The following is a 19,462-nucleotide window of genomic DNA, read 5'->3' as shown; positions in this document are numbered from 1 at the left end:
ATTTGAAATACCCTGGGGTGACTATTTTTTTTTACAAATATATGGTTTTATAGGGCATTGGCCGGGCTCAGAGATGTACCAAATAGGGGATGGGCAGTGGATCACCAAATGTCAAAGTTCAACAATGAAAAATGTGCATGCCCCAAATGAGGCCCTTTTGCCAGGCATACCCATGTATGGGTAGTACCACTGTACTCAGAAGAGGTTACTGAATACATATTGGGATGTTGTGTGACAGTGACGTATACCAGGACCTGTTAATTCACACCTGAAGTAAAATGTGTGTGAAAAAAATGACTACCACAAAGTTTGACAAAGACTGGTGGTAGAATTAGTGCATGGAAAGAGTTAGAATACTAGCATTCGAAATACCCTGGGGTGTCTTCAACAATATATGGTTTCATGAGGTAAATTGCAATTGGCCAGCTTCAAAGATACCCGAAATAGCACATGGGGAAGAATTACCAGATTTGAAAAAAAAAAAATTTTCAGAGAGTTTTATGGGTGGTATGTTACAGATTAGGATTTACAGAGACCTCTATGGCCAGTATTTGCACCAAGATTTGATGTCCAACCAGTTTCAGTCAAAAGTCAGGGAACCTCCGTGTTGACTATCTTTCCCAGAGACTGTAATAGTGACCCCCTATTGAACTGAGGTGAGCAGAGTGGAAATACTTGAGCAGTGTGCAAATGAAGGCCTGATTGAGAAATGTGTATGTTTTGCTGTGACTATTGTATGTAAATTATCCCTTAGTTCTGTTAAACCACTTACTGGCCTATGAAGGGCCAGGCACATCACACAAAAATGGTCAGTTAACTTCCAATGACGTGCCTGGCACATCATGGCATTAAGAACACTTAGAATGATAATCAGATGATAATACAAACCTTCATGTCTGCAGATAAATTGAGCTTGTTAAAACACAATGAAACAAAACCTTCTTCAATTCTACTCTACATTACTTTATAAAACAATGTTCAGAGAAATATATTTATTTTACCATGTGACACCTGCTCTAAATCTACATACTCAAACATGTTTTCTTGCTGTTTAACTTTTCAATCAAAATACGTGAATTAATTAAAGTTTGCAGGATTAGGTTACAGATATTGTGAAATAAATACCACACTCCTCTGTTGCAAAGGGATTAGCGTTTACATAAAAAAACAATTGCATGATTTCCTTCAAGCTAAGCTCAAGCCCTGGGCCTTAGAGCTATTCAACAAAACCAATGCTACATGTTCATATGATTCTCTATGAAACGGGGTGTGTCTTCGACTGTTCAAAAGCTAATATAAGTGTGAAGAGCTTCTCAACCTTCACAAAATATCCATCTCTCTGTTCCCTACAACTTTTTCCAGTACTACTTAAGTAAATTTTTGTAGATCCTTTGTGGAAACCACGATAAATATATAAGCACAGGTGGTCGAGGAAACATACCAATTCTTACTTCAGACAGTAAGTACCCAAAGAATAACATTAGATTATTGTATAAGATTTATATTTCAGAAACTCACAATCTCAAGGAACAAAAGTGTTGAATTCTGGTAATTCTGATGCATGAAACTGTAATTGAAATGAGATTTAATTGGCTTTGCTGCTCCTTAGAAAGTTAATAATACTGTTCATATTTTTCTATTATTTATCTAAGTAATTTGACTTCTCATGCCCACTAAAAGTTAACCAATTTACATTTTTTTTGTATTTTCCATTGTCAAAATGATGTACTCTGGGCAACCTATGTGTGATTTTCTTAAAGCTTACTGTTCTTTCTTGACCTTGACCCCGGATATGTGTCGATTTTTTTTATGTTTATGAAAAACAAAAAACAAGAGTTAGTATGTTTCCTTCATTCATTTCATCATCATTCGCAATGCTTCATACACAAAGTGCAAGTAAACCTACCCATAAAGTTGTATACAAAATATAAATTCACTTATAACCAACACACGGACACACAACGCAAGATGAGAACACAACGTTATGCATGTTTTTTAAACAAAATTTTAACCAGACACTGGGTAGTTGTGTGGCATGCAGTATTAAGGCTATTTAAGACCCAACTTTGTAGTAATCATTACTGCTTATGCCTATTGTTAAAGACTGCAGATCTTGTAGAAGCTGTTGGTAGCCTTCTAAATGTCACTGTTGGCATATGTTCTTTTTTTCTGCCCCCCCCCCTATATTTAATATGAATTAACACCTTGCGGAATATTAATTCTAAATGCAATAACACATGAGTCACATTTGTGTTTTACATTTTTATTAATATTTTTTATATCTCTGCAAGATACATTGTATTGCAATATTATTATCCACCATGCCTGTTCTATTGCTTAAAACACGGATAAAAATACTTTGGAAAAAAAACAAACAAACAAAGAAGAATAATCATGTAGATCCAAAGAACAAAAAGTTAAAAAGGCTGCTTCTATGGTAATTAATATAGAAGGAAGATTTAGAATAAACATAGACTGCATATTTTAATCTTTAAATATAATAATGAAAACAGTAGCATATACCCATAGGAATTCCTATCATTGGCATTATCAGGACTGGATTCTTGATAAAGCAGACTAGGCATGTGGCTAGGATACAGTTGTATTGGTATTTGGTAACCTTTGTTCCTGGATGCGCCTGCTGTACATTTTGTCCTCCCAATATTTACAAATGTGCCCTTTTTAATAGATTACCTGGAGTTGATGAATTTCTCATGATCTCTGTTTAATGATTTATAGACAAACTGTCACTACTGTCACTACTGTCAATTATCATCCCACCCTAGTTTCTATAGTACATTCATATTTTATGACATATTGTAACAATTATATTATAAAAAATATTACTCCTTCGAATCGAATTCATTATTTAATGTGATTTGCTTTTCCTAAGGCTGTCAACACTTTACTGACAAGTATCTCGGAACACAAAGAAATAATAATAAAGTGGACACAATGGTTAAGACCGTTGGAATTATTGGAGCCGGTGTTAGTGGTCTCACAGCTATCAAAAGCTGTTTGGAAGAAGGTTTAGAACCCACATGCTTTGAAAGAGGTGACGACATTGGAGGGCTCTGGAACTTCAGAGTAAGTCTACGTTTGCCATTAAAAAAAAGCCTACTGCTTACACCTAAATTATCTGAAATGAAAATAAATTATATCTTAATAGAACAGTCTAACAAGAAATTAAATTATCTGAAAATAATTTTATTATCTAGGAAATAGAAGAAGTAAAGTTAAAGGGAAAAGAATGAAAAATAATTTCCACAATTAAAGACAGACAGGAAATCTGTATATAGGACTGGTCTTTAATAAATATTATCAATTTTTTGATGAGTATTTCTCCAGTACAAAAACAAAGATAAGTGTAAACCAACCCGTAGGATCCATGTTCAGGCCAAGTCTGATGGTACAGTCAAGGAAAACGGATGTAAATGACAGGGATACAGGCAACCATGAAGCAAACGAGGATAGAAAATAAACATTCAGGCTAGATCTAGGACGTGACACTAATGCAAATATAAAGGTTTAGTTCATTGCATGCCCATAAGACCAGGGCCAGACTGGGACTGAAAAGCAGCCCCGGAAACATTTGGAGAGCAGCCCCATATAGTTTATCTCGCGGTCGAACTCTTATACCCACACGCACCCCTTATTCATACCCGAGCCATACAAATAACTATAAAACATTCTTTGTATCACTTCATTTGTATTAAAATGCCAGAAAGCAAAAGTGTTAAAAAGCCCTTATAAATGAAATACATTAGACATAATAGAATCAAAACATTTGCTACTGCAAACATTTTTAGTTGAAAAAGTTCCATTTTATTCAGTGGACCAAAACAGTGATCACATTATTCTTCACGATATTCTTGTAAGAAACTTTTTTCTTTATTAATTTATGTAAACAATTTTTTAACATTTAATAAAATCTATGATTGAGATTTTTTTTTTATTGCCCCCCTGTAATGAATATCTGCCCCCAGGCTTGCCACTCTGTCCCCAGAAATGCCTTATACCCCCCATATGCCACTCTGCCTCCCTGATTTGCCTTATACCCTCCTATATGCCACTGTGCCCCATGATATGCCCTTTAAGCCTCTATATGCCACTGTGCCTCCAGAATTGCCTTTTAACCCCCTATATGCCACTGTGCCTCCAGAAATGCCTATTAACCCCCTATATGCCACTCTGCCTCCAGAAATACCTTATACCCCTATATGCCAGGGGCATATCATGGGACAGATGTGAGATCAACAGCTGTGAGATCCCTAAAAAAATAGAACACCTTGAGTCACCCACAATATAGTTACAGTGAAGGAAAAAATGATTTGATCCCCTGCTGAATTTGTACGTTTGCCCACTGCTAAAGACACGATCAGTCTATAATTTTAATGGTAGCTTTATTTGAACAGTGAGAGACAGAATAATAACAAAATAAATTCCAGAATTGCCTATGGAACCTGACATTTTTGTTTCAAAGCGACAGAGCAATCAGATAGATTTAGTTAGTATATAAAAATGTAAAATTTTAATAAAACGCTGGATCATTTTTATTTTAGGAGGATCCAGAAGATGGCAGACCCAGCATCTACAAATCTTTGGTCAGCAACGTTTCTAAAGAAACAATAAGTTTCAGTGATTTTCCAATACCAGAGGATTTCCCTAACTTCCTACCTCACGTAAAATATTTGGAATATTGCAAGTTATATGCAGAACATTTTCAGTTGCTGAAATACATAAAATTTAAGGTGGGTTTTAACAGCATGTCTGTAACTGATATAGTGTCAACATGACATACTCTAACTGTTTAAGGACGTACTGAATTTAGTTTAGCATTTACATGGGAATAATTATCATTATCATCATCATCATCATTAATAACAAGCTAATTAATAGTGTATTGTATTTAATGGTTTTTTTTTCATATGTAAGGTGGAAGTAATTGCAAGCAGGAAAATTGTTTATTTGTAATTTGTAAATCTGCTAATCAATATTTAATATGTTGTATAGACAGTGGTTTGCAGTGTGGAGAAGCATTTGGATTTTAAGCAGACTGGGCAGTGGGTTGTTATCACTGAATCAGATGACAAAAAACATACAACCATCTTTGACGCAGTTATGATTTGCTCTGGTCAACATGTGGATCCTTTATTACCAATGGATGCTTTTCCAGGTACATCTTTACGTGTCATTTCAAAATTAATAGTGGTTTTGAATTGATGAGCTAAATAGGGCTTTTGTATCACTTTGTCGCTCAAAGCCCTCAACATATGGCTCCAAAAAAAACCTGGTTCTTTTACCCCATTTCTCTGCTCCTCTACTTATTTGCTGACATGTGTTACAGCTTTTAGCATAGCACTACCTATAGCCAGTGGTTTTTGTTTGCCAAAAGTCCAATTGCCTATGGAACCTGAGATTTTTGTTTCAGAGCAACAGATCAATTATATAGATTTATTTAGTATATAAAAATGTAAAATATTGTGCCAATGGAAAGTGACAGATTCAATTCACAGGAGCCATCCATTTAGTTTGACTAAACGAAAATGAAACAAAATGAGTGTTTGTGGGGTACATTTGCTCATTTGCAATGGGGTCCATGATGCATTTATATGTTGGGCACTGCCCAATAAATGACCACAACACCCTATGGAAACATACTCTGCTCCCCCACTATACAACACACTATTAACACTAAGAGAGGGAACGCTTTTCTTTCCATTGAATTCATTGATTTCATCTTCTTTACACCAAGGTATAAACAAGTTTAAGGGAAAAATTCTACACTCTCGACAATACAAGAGACCAATTGGATTTGATGGGAAAAAAGTGTTAATCATAGGAATGGGTAACAGCGGAGTTGATCTATCTACTGAGCTCTGTACCAGAGCTTCCCAGGTAATTTTATTTCATCTATGTGCATTTACAAAAATAAAAAGTAGGCCTTTCATTTAGTGTTTCATTCTCTAAGACGCACGTTAAACTACCATTGAGTAATGTCAAAGGTCTTTCAATGCTACCTTTTACGAATGTATCTTCCCAGGTATACCTCAGCACAAAGAGGGGTGTTTGGGTTTTACGCCGCCTTGGAAGTAAAGGATACCCTTATGATGTACTTCTTCTTACTCGATATAAGAGCTGGATCCAAAGCATTCTACCACTTGCTGTATCACAGTGGTTATTTAAGAAGCAAATGAATAATCAGTTCAACCATCATCTCTATGACTTTGAACCAGAAGGGTAAATTAAAATCTGTGATTTTGATAAGATTTGAGTATCCTTACCGTTATGTTACATTGAGTGATTGTTATTGTGCTGAGTTGTTCTAATTTGTTTTTTTTTGGATGCAAGGGTAATCCATGTTTTAGCCTTTCATGTTATACAGTGTACATGTGTTATACATGTGTACAGAGTAGTGTTACTGTGTATAGGATAGTAAGCTTGTGTATAGGGTTAAGTTGCTGTGTATTGTTTAGTATATTGTAGCTAGGGTACTTTGACTGCATTGTGTACTTTGCATGTGTATAGGGTGGTGTGACTGTGTATAAGGTAGTAAGCATGTGTATCTTTGGTTTAGTGTGATTGGATTGTGTACTTTGCATTAATATAAGGTAGTGTGACTCTGTCCAGTATTGTATGCATGTGCATAATGTAATGGCGTAAAGTAATGCTGTATATTTAGTTTACAGGCTTTAAACTACTGTGACCTGTCAGTCACATCCTCTTCCATTTTTAATTGTTGATTCTCACCTCATTTAATTTAATGACAACAGTGAAACAAGCTATAGCATGTCAAGTAAAAAAATACCTTTATATTTGTATTTATTTATTTTTTTGTCCTCCCAATCCTTTTCCATAATTTAATGACTTCCAGTTATAAAGTGCCACAAGTTATAATTAATGGTTGCATGAGAAAATCTGAGTCAGGTTCCAAGTCATTAAGTTAAGGAGAGGAACAAAATTTCAGTTTGCAACAGAAAAAAAACCTGAAAGTACACTAAAACTAACAAGTCCGTGAAATGAAATGTAAAAATGTTTTACAGTTTTAAATTACCGAAAGGGTGGCAGATAAATAGAACGGCCTCTATCAGAAATGGTAGGAGCTAACACAGTGAGTTTAAACATGCATGGGACAGACCTGAATCCAAGATAAGACCAATGACTAATTAAGGTCCGAGTGTCTGTATCAGGAAAACGATCACTTTCTTCGCTTAAACGGCGTTACTGTAATGCCTCGATGTAGAGGCATTCAGTAACGCTGAGATCGCCTCCTAAACTTAAATGGTGTCGCTGGAATGCCTCGATCAGGAGGCATCCAGCGACACCACTTACCTTTGGATGGGCTGTGACCGCTCCGGAGAGCGGTCACAGCCGCAGCTGCCGGTGTTCTTCGCCATCAGCAAGATGGCGGCGGCCCGGGAAAAAAAACAATAAAGATGAAAGAGTTCGCTAGACGGTCTCCAGACCCTCTAGAGAACTCTGGCTCCACTTGCAGGTTGAATACAGGTACTGCATTCAACCATGCAAGTCAATGGAACCCAGCTTTCTAATCACTATGTGATTAGTAAAATATTCAAAAAAAATAAAAAAAATAAAAAATGGAAAAAAAAAATAAAAAAAATGTGCTAACATTTAAAAATAATTATGCAGTGATGTCACTAGATGAACCATCCAGTACATTGCAAAATGTGTAAAAAAAAACATAAAAAAAGTATTAAAAAATAAAATAAAATAAAAAAATAAAGTTTATTATTTTGAGCAAGTGCTAAAATTTCTCAAAAATCTCAACAAAGAGTTAAAATAAAAGCACTTCAAATACCCAAGGGGTGTCTAACATATAAAAAAATGGCTGATGGGGTAAATTGGAGTGGCCAAGCTCAAAGATAGGGCATAGGTACAGACTGACCAAAATGGAGAAAAAAAGCGCACTTCCCAAATGTGGCATTTTAAATCTCAAACAACCCGACAAACCCATGAATGTCGGGTATCACTGCACTCAGGAGATGTTCCTGAACACATATTGGGGTGTTGTTTGACAGTGACATATACCAGAACCTGTATATCTATAACTAAAGTACAATTTGTGTGAAAAAAAAAAAAAATTACTATTACAAAGTTTGACAAAGTGTAGTTCTATAATTGGTGCATGGAAATGGTTAAAATAACAGCATTTGGAATACCCTGGGGTGTCTAGTTTTCAAAAATATATGGTTTGAGGGGGTTAAATTGAGTTAACCGGCTTCAAAGATATTCCAAAGAGGAGATGGAGGCAGACTGACCAGATTTGTTAAAAAAGATTTGGAAATCATAAAACGCTGCTTCTAAAACATTGGGTATTTCTAAACTCAGGACAAGTAGTAGAATCTATTTAGCTAGTTTTTTTACTTGCTTTTTTAGGTGAGTAAAAGATTTTTCAAATAAAAGTCATAAAATGTGTTTTTTTTTCAATTTTTCACCATGTTTTTTTTATTTTTTTTATAGTAAATAAGATGATACGATCAGAATAATGGTATCTGAAGAAAGCCCATCTTGTCCTGAAAAAAACAATATATAACTTATGTGGGTACACTAAATGGGTGAGGAGAAAATTACAGCTGAACACAAGCACCACAAAAGTGTCAAAACAGCCTCGGTCCCACAGGGTACAAAACGAAAAATGAGCCCGGTCCTTAAGGGGTTAACATGGGATTCTTGTTTATTTTCCTATATTATGCAAGGTTACTCCATATTTTGTCATCACGACAACATGTTCTTTCTGATAGTATTAAATGTTGTGAATTTTGTAATTTTGTTGTTTACAGAGCCATGACAAAAGAGCCATTGGTTAATGAAGAGCTCCCGAGTCGCATTCTGTCAGGATCGATAATTATGAAGCCTGGAGTAATTAAATTTATGGAGACATCAGTCCAGTTTTCAGATGGTACAACAGTAGACAATATTGACATTGTCATCTTTGCCACAGGATATAATCTATCATTTCCATTCCTGGACGAATCCGTCATTAAAATGGATAACAGTAAAGGATTTTTATACAAAAAAATAATTCCTGTCGACATTGAAAAACCCACATTAGCTTTCATTGGTTTTATTCAGCCAGTTGGGTCAATCATGGTAGCTGCTGAACTTCAGAACCGTTGGGCTACTAGGCTCTTTAAAGGTCAGTACTATATTAACAATTTAACTATAATACACTAACTTTATATTACATTTCTTAAGAACTGATATACTTATGTTTAGGCCAACTAGAAACAGAATTTCATAATAACCAGTCAGCCTTTCTTGTTTGCTTGTTTTTATTTCCAATGTAAAACCTCAATGGTTCTTTGTCTTATATTCAGGATAACATTATGCTTATTGAAATGCATATTAAAAACCTTTCCAGTAACAAAAGAATATTGTTGGACACGGCATTTAACTACATATTGAAATAAATTATGTTTTAATATTTCTCTTGTTTTTTAGGATTACTTGAGCTTCCAAGCAAAGACGAGATGAAGAATTACTTAGTCAGTGATGAGAAATTCAGAATTAAATGGTATGTTTTATTTTTATTTCAGAAGAAGTAGTATAAAACCACCTCAATTTAAATATAACACTTTTCCTGGATATGCATGGGTTCAAATGTGTGTAGCCATGACAGGTTACTGAGCTTTACCATCTGCTTGTTAACCAAGTATGACTTGCTGGTCTCATCCCATCCAAATTTCTGTTTATTGAATAGCCACTCTTTCATTTATATCCTTTCTCTAAATGTAGCTACTTACCTATCTGTCCTTTCATTTATCTAAATTTGTAATTGTTAATTGAAGAGTTTTGTTTAAAGATCTGGCTTATTTTTTCCCGTCAAGGTTTGGGTCAGCAAAAGAGAATTCCCGACGTATGAACTACGTTACATATTTGGATGAATTGGCGTCACAGATTAAAGTAAAGCCAAACATCCTGAAACTGCTTCTGACAGATCCAGTTTTGGCTCTGAAAGTTTTCTTTGGACCACTGAATTCTTATCAATATCGTTTAACTGGTCCTGGAAAGTGGGCTGGAGCAAGGGATGCCATTATGACCCAATGGGATCGTATCGAAAAGCCTCTGAGAACAAGAGGCAAACGAGAAAAGTCATGTTCTCCTGTGTTGACTCTTTTGCCTTTATCGATCTTGCCCTGGATCTTCTTCCTTGTGATTTCACTTTTAGCTTTTTGGATAAAAAGTTAAACATCTTCAGAAATTATGTAGGCTGGCTATAGTACCAAATGGTACAGGTAATCCTTATGGGCAATTTATATACATTATATATATGTATGTATCTATCTATATACTTTATTTACTTTTCTGGTGGCTTCCTCTAGACTAAAGTCAGGCAAAACCAATGGGTCACACTCTCAATGCATTGATGGAACCAACAGCTCAACCCTCTTGATAGGGGGTCCAGCTTACAATTAATATTTCACGCTACATGAATAAGTGTCAATTAATGGATATTTCTTACCAGACCATAGGCTTCTTCTTGCTAGTTCATCCAGATCCCTAGTCCAAAATAAGTCTAGGTTTAGGGATATGTAAAAAAAAAGAGAGAGGGGCTCTGGAGTTACTTTCTAATAATAATTACTTAAATAATTGTTTTGCATCTCATTTAGTGCTTACTCATAAGTGTGAGGTAACATGCAATACTAATTTCATCATGTATGCATCATGATTAGCTATTAGCAATTCATACAACACCCATAAAGAAAAATAAACTTAAGAATTGAATTATGCATAGATGCAATCTATATAATTAATCATTAATACACAAAAACTATATATATATATGATTTATTTGTGTAGTAATATATATATTGATATGTTTATACCATATGTGTATATATATATATATATATATATAAATATATATATACATACATATCTATTATAAAATAGGAAATGTCACATTAAGAATTCATTCCATATGGTCGTCTACTACCTAGATGAAAAATCCAATAATAGGCATTACCCTGAAAATTGTGTGTTCTGTTGTCAAGGGCTGAGATTGTGTCATTACAGCTATTGATGACACTGTATACCTACATACAGTATATTGTGACCACATGGAGTGGAGAAGTCCCTGCAAAGTATATTAAACGACAGTATTGGTTCTCTTCATTTTAGGTCTGTTTTGTATATCTTTCAACCAACATGCTTTTTGATTTGTTTTTAGAACAAAATGGCTTTTCCAGCTGTAAACCTTTTCACTGATTCAATCACTTTTTTATAGCCAGGATCTTGCCCTAATAAGGGAAACATTGAGCGTTAAAAGTAACAGTACCAAAAATAAATCATTATTTTTGAGTCCCAAAACTGATCAACATTTTTTTGGTTTCATGCATGGCTTATAGCTTTGCTCAAGAAAAACAGTTTGATTTTTAAAGTCAATTGGTATATTTCATGTTATATGTTTGAAGTGACAACTGGCTGCATGTAATAATCTGTTTCTAGCTGTTGGGTTTTCTATTATATTCTTTACAAAATACAATTAGTAGATCTATCTATATACAAATTTAGATCCAAAAATGTAATTTTTTCTAAATTATATTGCATAGAGAATTTTACATTTAAATTGTTTGCATTTTAGTTTTTACAAAATAATTTAGATCAATTTCGCTACCCTGCCATATGAATAGTAAATCATCTATGTATCGTCCATTCCAGGTGATAAATTATCTGCAAGCATTATTTTCTCTAAAAAAAAACCCTTTTTCTTTCCAGGCACACATAAATACATTTGCATATGAGGTCCAAAAATGGGACATACGGGAAGTATGCCTTAAGGACTATTTTCATAATCCTTGCAAATCTTGTATGTATTTAGCAGCCCCTCTGATTTAAAATAGGGGACTGTTGGGTGGTCAGGCTCCCCAGTATACCACTGCTCAATAGGCCAGTTAGATTTTTTTTGATATTATAGACAGAGAGAGGACATTTTGGAGCTGGAATTCATTGACCACATGGACTGTAGTGATTTCCATGTGAGAGATACATTAGCCTCCTCTGTTGGTTTAGGGGGGGGGTGTAGTTAGAGGTGTTAGAAGCCAGAGTTTTTTCGAGATGTATTACTTCTAGATTTATTATTGCAGATTTTAGGACTGTAGAACAATGGGACACACTCATACTCAAAAAACTTTTCTAAGCACATAGAAAGAGGCACATCAGGAGAGGAAAGAGGAGAAGGGAATTTGGGTCTTCACCTCCTAAAGAAGGCAATTCCATTGTACCAAAATGAGATTGCCCAGGGTGCAGTGTAAATTCATTGACTTTTTAGAAATGCCATTATTTTAACATATTTTTTCAATGTTGTTATTGAATAACAGTTTTAAAAATGAGGAATGCATGATTAAATGGTTGAGAAAACTTACTAGATAGATGTTATGTTGAGGGCACTGACTGTAATATCAGAATTCAGTTCGGCTGAAAATTTGATGGTTTGGTAAGAATCTTAATTTTAGCTATGGAAGTATTTAGAATGTTTCTACTTTATATTGCCAAGATACAAATAACAACTTCTTGGGTAATGTGTATTCATTGTTTTTGTTCTACATTGACAGTAACGCATAAACAAGTGCTTGGCATACATACGACCTACCATATTAAACTGCTTTGTAATAGAAGATGTACAATACAGATTACACATATTTTGACAGTTAAATTACTTATGTTGTCAAACAATTCAAGCCTGGGGCAGAATAATGCTAGCCCTACCCTGCAATTATTACAAATACTATTTCCCCACAGTAGGGGGAAAACCACTCTAGAGCTGGCCTGCACACATCTAGGTCCTGCTTTGCTTGCGACATTGGTACTACTTCTATAAGACACCCTGGACAGCCCCAGAGGTAGGGACACTCAGACGTAGGGGCCTCATGACAGAGGTGGGTGCAGGCACCACTTTTGAGGTTACCTTCCGTCTCTCTCATAACTTCTGTTGCTCCTTGCAGAAGCCTCCAGGTATCTGGTTGGTTGCGGTCACATGCATGGGGCATTATGTAAGGGGCTTGCCGAGGGTGACAACTCTTCCCTTATGAAATACATCTATGCCAGCATGGTGGTCAATATCTGTTTAAGTGGTATAAGTTATGTTTGGTTGGAATTGGGTATGGTACTTGTTTACATTGCCATAAAGGCAAATTATTGGTATAAAGTTACACAATTATAATGAGGTATGATGTTTGTAATAATGCTTTGGTGGTCTTTATTATGGTTAATATGCAAATTACATTTATATGATTGTCACAGTGTGGTTGAAAGAATGGCCTTCACTGTGGACATATTTATCCATAGCTGACTTTTAATAAACGATTGTTATGTATTAAGCATCGTCTGTGTCTCATTTTAAGGAGAAGGGGGCCACGATAAGCATTATCTCAGTAAAGAGTGACCAAGAATGTCACACACATGTTTTTGGTGGCAAAACTTCAAGCATACAAGGGAACATTTGGGTTCCGTCTATCTGGAGCCTACCCTTGCAGGACATGCCCAGGACAACCTGCTGACATCAGGGGGTGGTCCATCAGGAAACACCCCCATTTAAAGGTGAAATAGGCTGGTAGTGGGTGTGTCAGGACCCCGTTCCCACGACATGGAGCATTTGGGTGTCGATCCAGGGAAATGATAAAGCGGGCACTTCTCCCAGAGTCTCCCATTTTTGCCAGGAACGTGGCTGGTCAAGCTTTTTGAAAGTATGGTCAACAAGGTGCAAAAATATTTCCCCTTTGTGTACTGAAAGGGAGGTATCTATTGATGCTCATGGCAATTGTATGCCATTGTTACTGCATTAGCAAGGTGTCTTCTAGGCAGAAGTTTCAAGGCATACAGGAGTTTCCAGGCAATGTTGAGTACTGCAGGTATAGCGGTTGGCCAAGAAACTTAGTGCAGCAAATAAAAAACACATCATGCTTGTAACGGGTTCACCAAGAGAGCTGTAGTAACTCCCAGAGATCACCCACATGTATCCTCCTGTTGTCCCCGGAATCACTTCCAGCACCAGTCAGCATGTGCACCTTGGAACCCTGCTATGTGTACCCAATAAGTAGACACAACTACCTTGAACTGAGTACAGCAGGAATGAACAGTTTATTGTTGTAAAACATAGACTGATATAGCCACAGACCTTCATTAACATAAATTAACAGATACATGTAGACAACCCAACCTTTAATCCCCTTTAGCTACTGAATATCCCCCTGGTAGCCATCCTGTTAATGGGATTACTTTACACAATGGAGTTCCTGCCTGTTTGGCAGCCAGGCTGGAGCCATCTCTGAGTACCTTGGGCCCCTGTATGACAGGTCATTCTGTCACAATGCTTACTTCTCTTCTCTGTGAAGATGCCCAGCAGTGCCATCAGCTCAGCACTGGAAGAAAAAAGTGAGGCCAAAGTATACCCATCTATTATCCTGAGAAGTCAGAAGTGGTTTTCATGGATGACTTGAGGCCTAAAAACCATAGATCATGCACCAACACAGCTCCGGTGCAGCGGCCCCCCTCTAAGGGATTAACCGTTGGTGGCAGAAGGAAGCACGGCTTAACAGGATTACCCAGTCGTGGTACATGGCGTCCTGTCACACCTCCATGCCTCCCATCTCTTTCACCTTGCCTTATATTCCTCCATGCCTGCCATCTCTTGCCTCCTTTTTTGTCATATATTCATCAAGCCTTCCATCTCTACCCCCCTTTATGTCTTATATTCCTCTATGGAATATAATTTGTTTGGGCATGTTAGCACTAAATGCAGATTCTATATGTTTTTTCATGATTCAGTTGCAGTGCCTTGATCATATGTGTATGAATAATCTGTTAAATTTAATAGTGTTAACATAAAAACATTAGAAATTGCAGCACTCAAATCAGACAATGCCTTCTATTAGGCTTGTGCATCAGATTTCTCAGCCATTTGCATGCCTGCTCTTCACTGAATCTGATAATGACTTTGTTCCTCCCTTTCATGTCGAGAAGGGGCAGAGGATGATAAAATGAATATTATGCCCCCCCCCCCATAAAAAAACACATTTCTGTAGATGTCCATGAATCTTCCACAGCCTTTTTGGTGCTAAGTACCACCAAGTTCTATTTTCTCAAATAAATATGGTTCGTTCAGGAGTTGAATTTGGAGTCTTCAAAAAGCCTTAGACAGGGCCGGACTGGGACTGAAAAGCAGCCCTGGAAAAATTTGGAGACCGGCCCCATATAGTTTATCTCACGGTGAAGCTCTTATACCCACACGCACCCCTTATACACACCCGAGTCACACTATTCGCCATTCTTTTTATCTCATTATTTGTATTAAAATGCCAGAAAGCAAAAATGTTAAAAGGCCCTAATAAATGAAATACATTACACATAATGGGATCAAAACATTTACTACTGCGAACATTTTTAGATGAAAGAGTTCCATTTTATTCAGTGGAACAAAACATTGATCACATTATTCTTCACGATATTCTGGTAAGAAACTTTTATTTCTTTATTAATTCATGTAGACTATTTTTTTCCATATTTAATAAAAGCTATGATTGAGACATGTTTGGTTTTTATTTCCTTTCATTTGACAACCTACCCCCGAGTTATGCACCTCTGCCCCCAGGCTTGCCACTCTGCCCCCTGATATGCCTTCTAACCCCCTATATGCCACTCTGCCTCCAGAAATGCCTTATACCCCCTATATGCCACTCTGTCCCATGATATGCCTTCTAACCCCCTATATGCCACTCTGCCTCCAGAAAATGCCTTTTACTCCCTATGTCACTCTGCCTCCAGAAATGCCTTATACCCCCCATATGCCACTCTGCCTCCCTGATATGCCTCAACCCTCCTATATGCCCCTCTGCCCGTGATATGCCTTTTAACCCCCTTTTTGCCACTCCACCTCCAGATGTGCCTTTTGACCCCCTATATGTCACTCTGCATCCAGAAATGCCTTATACCCCTATATGCCACTCTGTCCCATGATATGCCTTCTAATCCCCTATATGCCACTCTGCCATATAGGGGGTTAAAAGGCATATCATGGGACAGAGTGGCATATAGGGGGGTATAAGGCATTTCTGGAGGCAGAGTGGCATAAAAGGGGTCAAAAGGCACATCATGGGGCACTCTGCCTACAGAAAAGCCTTATGCCCCCTATATGCCACTCTGCCTCCCCAATATGCTTTACACCCTCCTATATGCCCCTCTGTCCCATGATATGCCTTCTAACCCCCTATATGCCACTCTGCCATATAGGAGGTTAAAAGGCATATCATGGGACATTTTTGTTTACTTTTTATGGCAAGCCGATCCAGCTTGGCATATTAAATAAAAAATAATATATGCCACTCTGTCCCATGATATGCCTTCTAACCCCCTATATGCCACTCTGCCATATAGGGGGTTAAAAGGCATATCATGGGACAGAGTGGCATATAGGGGGTATAAGGCATTTCTGGAGGCAGAGTGGCATGAAGGAGGTTAAAAGGCATATCATGGGGCAGTCTGCCTCCAGAAAAGCCTTATGCCCCCTATATGCCACTCTGCCTCCCCGATATGCTTTATACCCTCCTATATGCTCCTCTGCCCCATGATATACCTTTTAACCCCCTTTATGCCACTTTGCCTCCAGATATGCCTTTTGACCCCCTATATGTCACTCTGCACCCAGAAATGCCTTATACCCCTATATGCAACTCTGGCATATAGGGGGTTAAAAGGCATATCATGGGACAGAGTGGCATATAGGGGGGTATAAGGCATTTCTGGAGGCAGAGTGGCATATAGGGGGACACACTTACATACACACACATGACGATTTTTTTTGTTTTTAACAAATACAAAAAAACATTATACAGTACAAAAAATACATTATTTTACTCACCTTCTACTTCTCTTGACTTCCTGGTAGCTGCACACTGTTCTCCTCTATGCGGACAGGATGCCACTGACCTGACATCCGGTGCTGCAGCAGTCTGAGTGCGAGGGGGCGGAGCTTCCACCTCACGCTGCTCCCATCACTATGCAGCCATCAGACTGCTGGGAATGTAATCTAAACGGCCGATGCGTGCTGATGCCGCCGGCCGGAGCTACTTTAACACTTTTTTTTTATTTATATGGTAAACTGGATCGGCTTGCCATATAAAGTAAAAAAAAAGTATTAAAGCAGAGGCGGCCGGCGGCATCAGCACGCAGCGGCCGTTCAGATTACATTCCCAGCAATCTGATGGCCGCATAGTGATGGGAGCAGCGTGAGGGGTGAAAGGTCAGTGCGAGGGGGCGGAGCTTTCACCCCTCACACTGCTCCCATCACTAGACGGCCGTCGCACACGACTGCTGGGTGCTGATGCCGGCCGGCCGCATCAGCACGCAGCGGCCGCTTTGATTAGATTTCGGGCAGCCTGGGGGGCAATTGCCCCCCTGCCCAGCCCGCCCCTGGCACCGAGGGAGGCGTTCAATGCCATTTGCAGCCGCTCAGCAGCTGTCTTCATTGTTAGTCTGCTGGCCGCCCAGCCCACGAACCTTCCGGCCCACCGGGAAATTTCCCGGTATCCCGGTGGGCCAGTCCTGCCCTGGCCTTAGACTAGTGATGATGAACGTTTTTGGGCCTGAGTCCCTATTCTGCCTCACTAACAAAGCTGTGAGATATGGGTTCCTGAGACCAACTGCTAAGTCTGTATTGGCCAGTACTTACACAATGAAAGTTCAGCAGACCGTGCCAGCTCAGCAAAACTGACATGTAAAGTTTTAATCTTCAGGCTGACAATCCTTGTAAATATGTACAGATATGCAGGTGAAAAGACAGTAGTTCTTGCTAACAAATCACATAAAAATGGCTGCTAACAGACAATATAATGAACAGCACCAGAATGAACCGGAAAGGGGAGGGGTTAGCTGAATACAACCTGACTAAGGCAGCCCTGCAGGGACAAATAACATAATAGCCAGTAGCAAACAGCATATAAATCAAATTGCAAAATAAACCATGAGTCATGAGACATGACAGTCCCCAATTTTCTGCATGCAATCAAGCTGCACACCTCAAAAACACACAAAAGCAGTTAGAAAAAAATATACACACTCCTCTATGCAGGTCGGCTTCAACTTGGGGTTTTCACGCTCCGTTAAATGGTTTTTTTTTTACCACAATATGATATTGGCTTTTAGCTTCTTTAGGTGGAACATAAGTGAATGTGGTTTGACTGGGTCATGTAAGTCTTTAACCCCTTCGCGACCTTTGCCGGTTCAGAACCGTCATAAAATTAAATAAGCTTAGAAAGTGATCAACGATCACTTTCTTCGCTTAAACGGCGTTACTGTAATGCCTCGATGTCGAGGCATTCAGTAACGCCGAGATCGGCATCGGGGGCCATGTCTGGCCCCTCCCCGGGGCGTCAACAGCCGCCATACATTGTATGGCGGCGGACGCCCGTTTTAAAAGCGTTTAGGAGGCGATCGACGATCGCCTCCTAAACTTAAATGGTGTCGCTGGAATGCCTCGATCAGGAGGCATCCAGCGACACCAAACACTTACCTTTGGATAGGCTGTGACCGCTCCGGAGAGCGGTCACAGCCGCAGCTGCCGGTGATCTTCGCCATCAAGCAAGATGGCGGCGGCCCGGGAAAATAAACAATAAAGATGATAGAGTTAGCTAGACGGTCTCCAGACCCTCTAGAGAACTCTGGCTCCACTTGCAGGTTGAATACAGGTACTGCATTCAACCATGCAAGTCAATGGAACCCAGCTTTCTAATCACTATGTGATTAGTAAAATATTCAAAAAAAAAAATAAAAAAAAATAAAAAATGGAAAAAAAATTAAAAAAAAATGTGCTAACATTTAAAAATAATTATGCAGTGATGTCACTAGATGAACCATCCAGTACATTGCAAAATGTGTAAAAAAAATATAAAAAAAGTATTAAAAAAAATAAAATAAAATAAAAAAATAAAGTTTATTATTTTGAGCAAGTGCTAAAATTTCTCAAAAATCTCAACAAAGAGTTAAAATAAAAGCACTTCAAATACCCAAGGGGTGTCTAATATATAAAAAAAAATGGCTGATGGGGTAAATTGGAGTGGCCAAGCTCAAAGATAGGGCATAGGTACAGACTGACCAAAATGGAGAAAAAAAGTGCACTTCCCAAATGTGGCATTTTAAATCTCAAACAACCCGACAAACCCATGCATGTCGGGTATCACTGCACTCAGGAGATGTTCCTGAACACACATTGGGGTGTTGTTTGACAGTGGCATATACCAGAACCTGTATATCTATAACTAAAGTACAATTTGTGTGGAAAAAAAATAAAAAAAAATACTATTACAAAGTTTGACAAAGTGTAGTTCTATAATTGGTGCATGGAAAGGGTTAAAATAACAGCATTTGGAATACCCTGGGGTGTCTAGTTTTCAAAAATATATGGTTTGAATGGGTTAAATTGAGTTAACCCGCTTCAAAGATATTCCAA

At 38.0% G+C, this 19,462-nt stretch overlaps 1 protein-coding gene across 1 annotated transcript; it reads left to right on the top strand.

Annotated features, from left to right (window-relative positions):
* Positions 1-2,955: 2,955 nt before the first annotated feature.
* Positions 2,956-10,209, top strand: LOC128500931 (dimethylaniline monooxygenase [N-oxide-forming] 2-like). The gene is made up of 8 exons (XM_053470305.1): positions 2,956-3,087; positions 4,563-4,751; positions 5,014-5,176; positions 5,756-5,898; positions 6,044-6,240; positions 8,802-9,157; positions 9,463-9,535; positions 9,849-10,209. The coding sequence occupies exons 1-8, from the start codon at positions 2,956-2,958 to the stop codon at positions 10,207-10,209; spliced, it is 1,614 nt and encodes a 537-aa protein (XP_053326280.1).
* The last annotated feature ends 9,253 nt before the right edge of the window (positions 10,210-19,462 follow it).

Source organism: Spea bombifrons, chromosome 6, assembly GCF_027358695.1.
Source record: "Spea bombifrons isolate aSpeBom1 chromosome 6, aSpeBom1.2.pri, whole genome shotgun sequence".
Lineage (NCBI taxonomy): Eukaryota > Metazoa > Chordata > Amphibia > Anura > Pelobatidae > Spea > Spea bombifrons.
The sequence above is the reverse complement of the archived record's forward strand: the minus strand, read 5'-3'. Positions and strand labels throughout refer to the sequence as shown.

What these genes read in the sequence shown, in the direction of transcription:
- LOC128500931 (XM_053470305.1), top strand. Translation starts at nt 2,956, where the DNA reads ATGGTTAAGACCGTTGGAATTATTGGAGCCGGTGTTAGTGGTCTCACA. An exon ending in ACCAATGGATGCTTTTCCAG is followed by an intron (nt 5,177 to 5,755) that starts GTACATCTTTAC and finishes CTTTACACCAAG; the next exon opens with GTATAAACAAGTTTAAGGGA. An exon ending in GAGAAATTCAGAATTAAATG is followed by an intron (nt 9,536 to 9,848) that starts GTATGTTTTATT and finishes TTTCCCGTCAAG; the next exon opens with GTTTGGGTCAGCAAAAGAGA.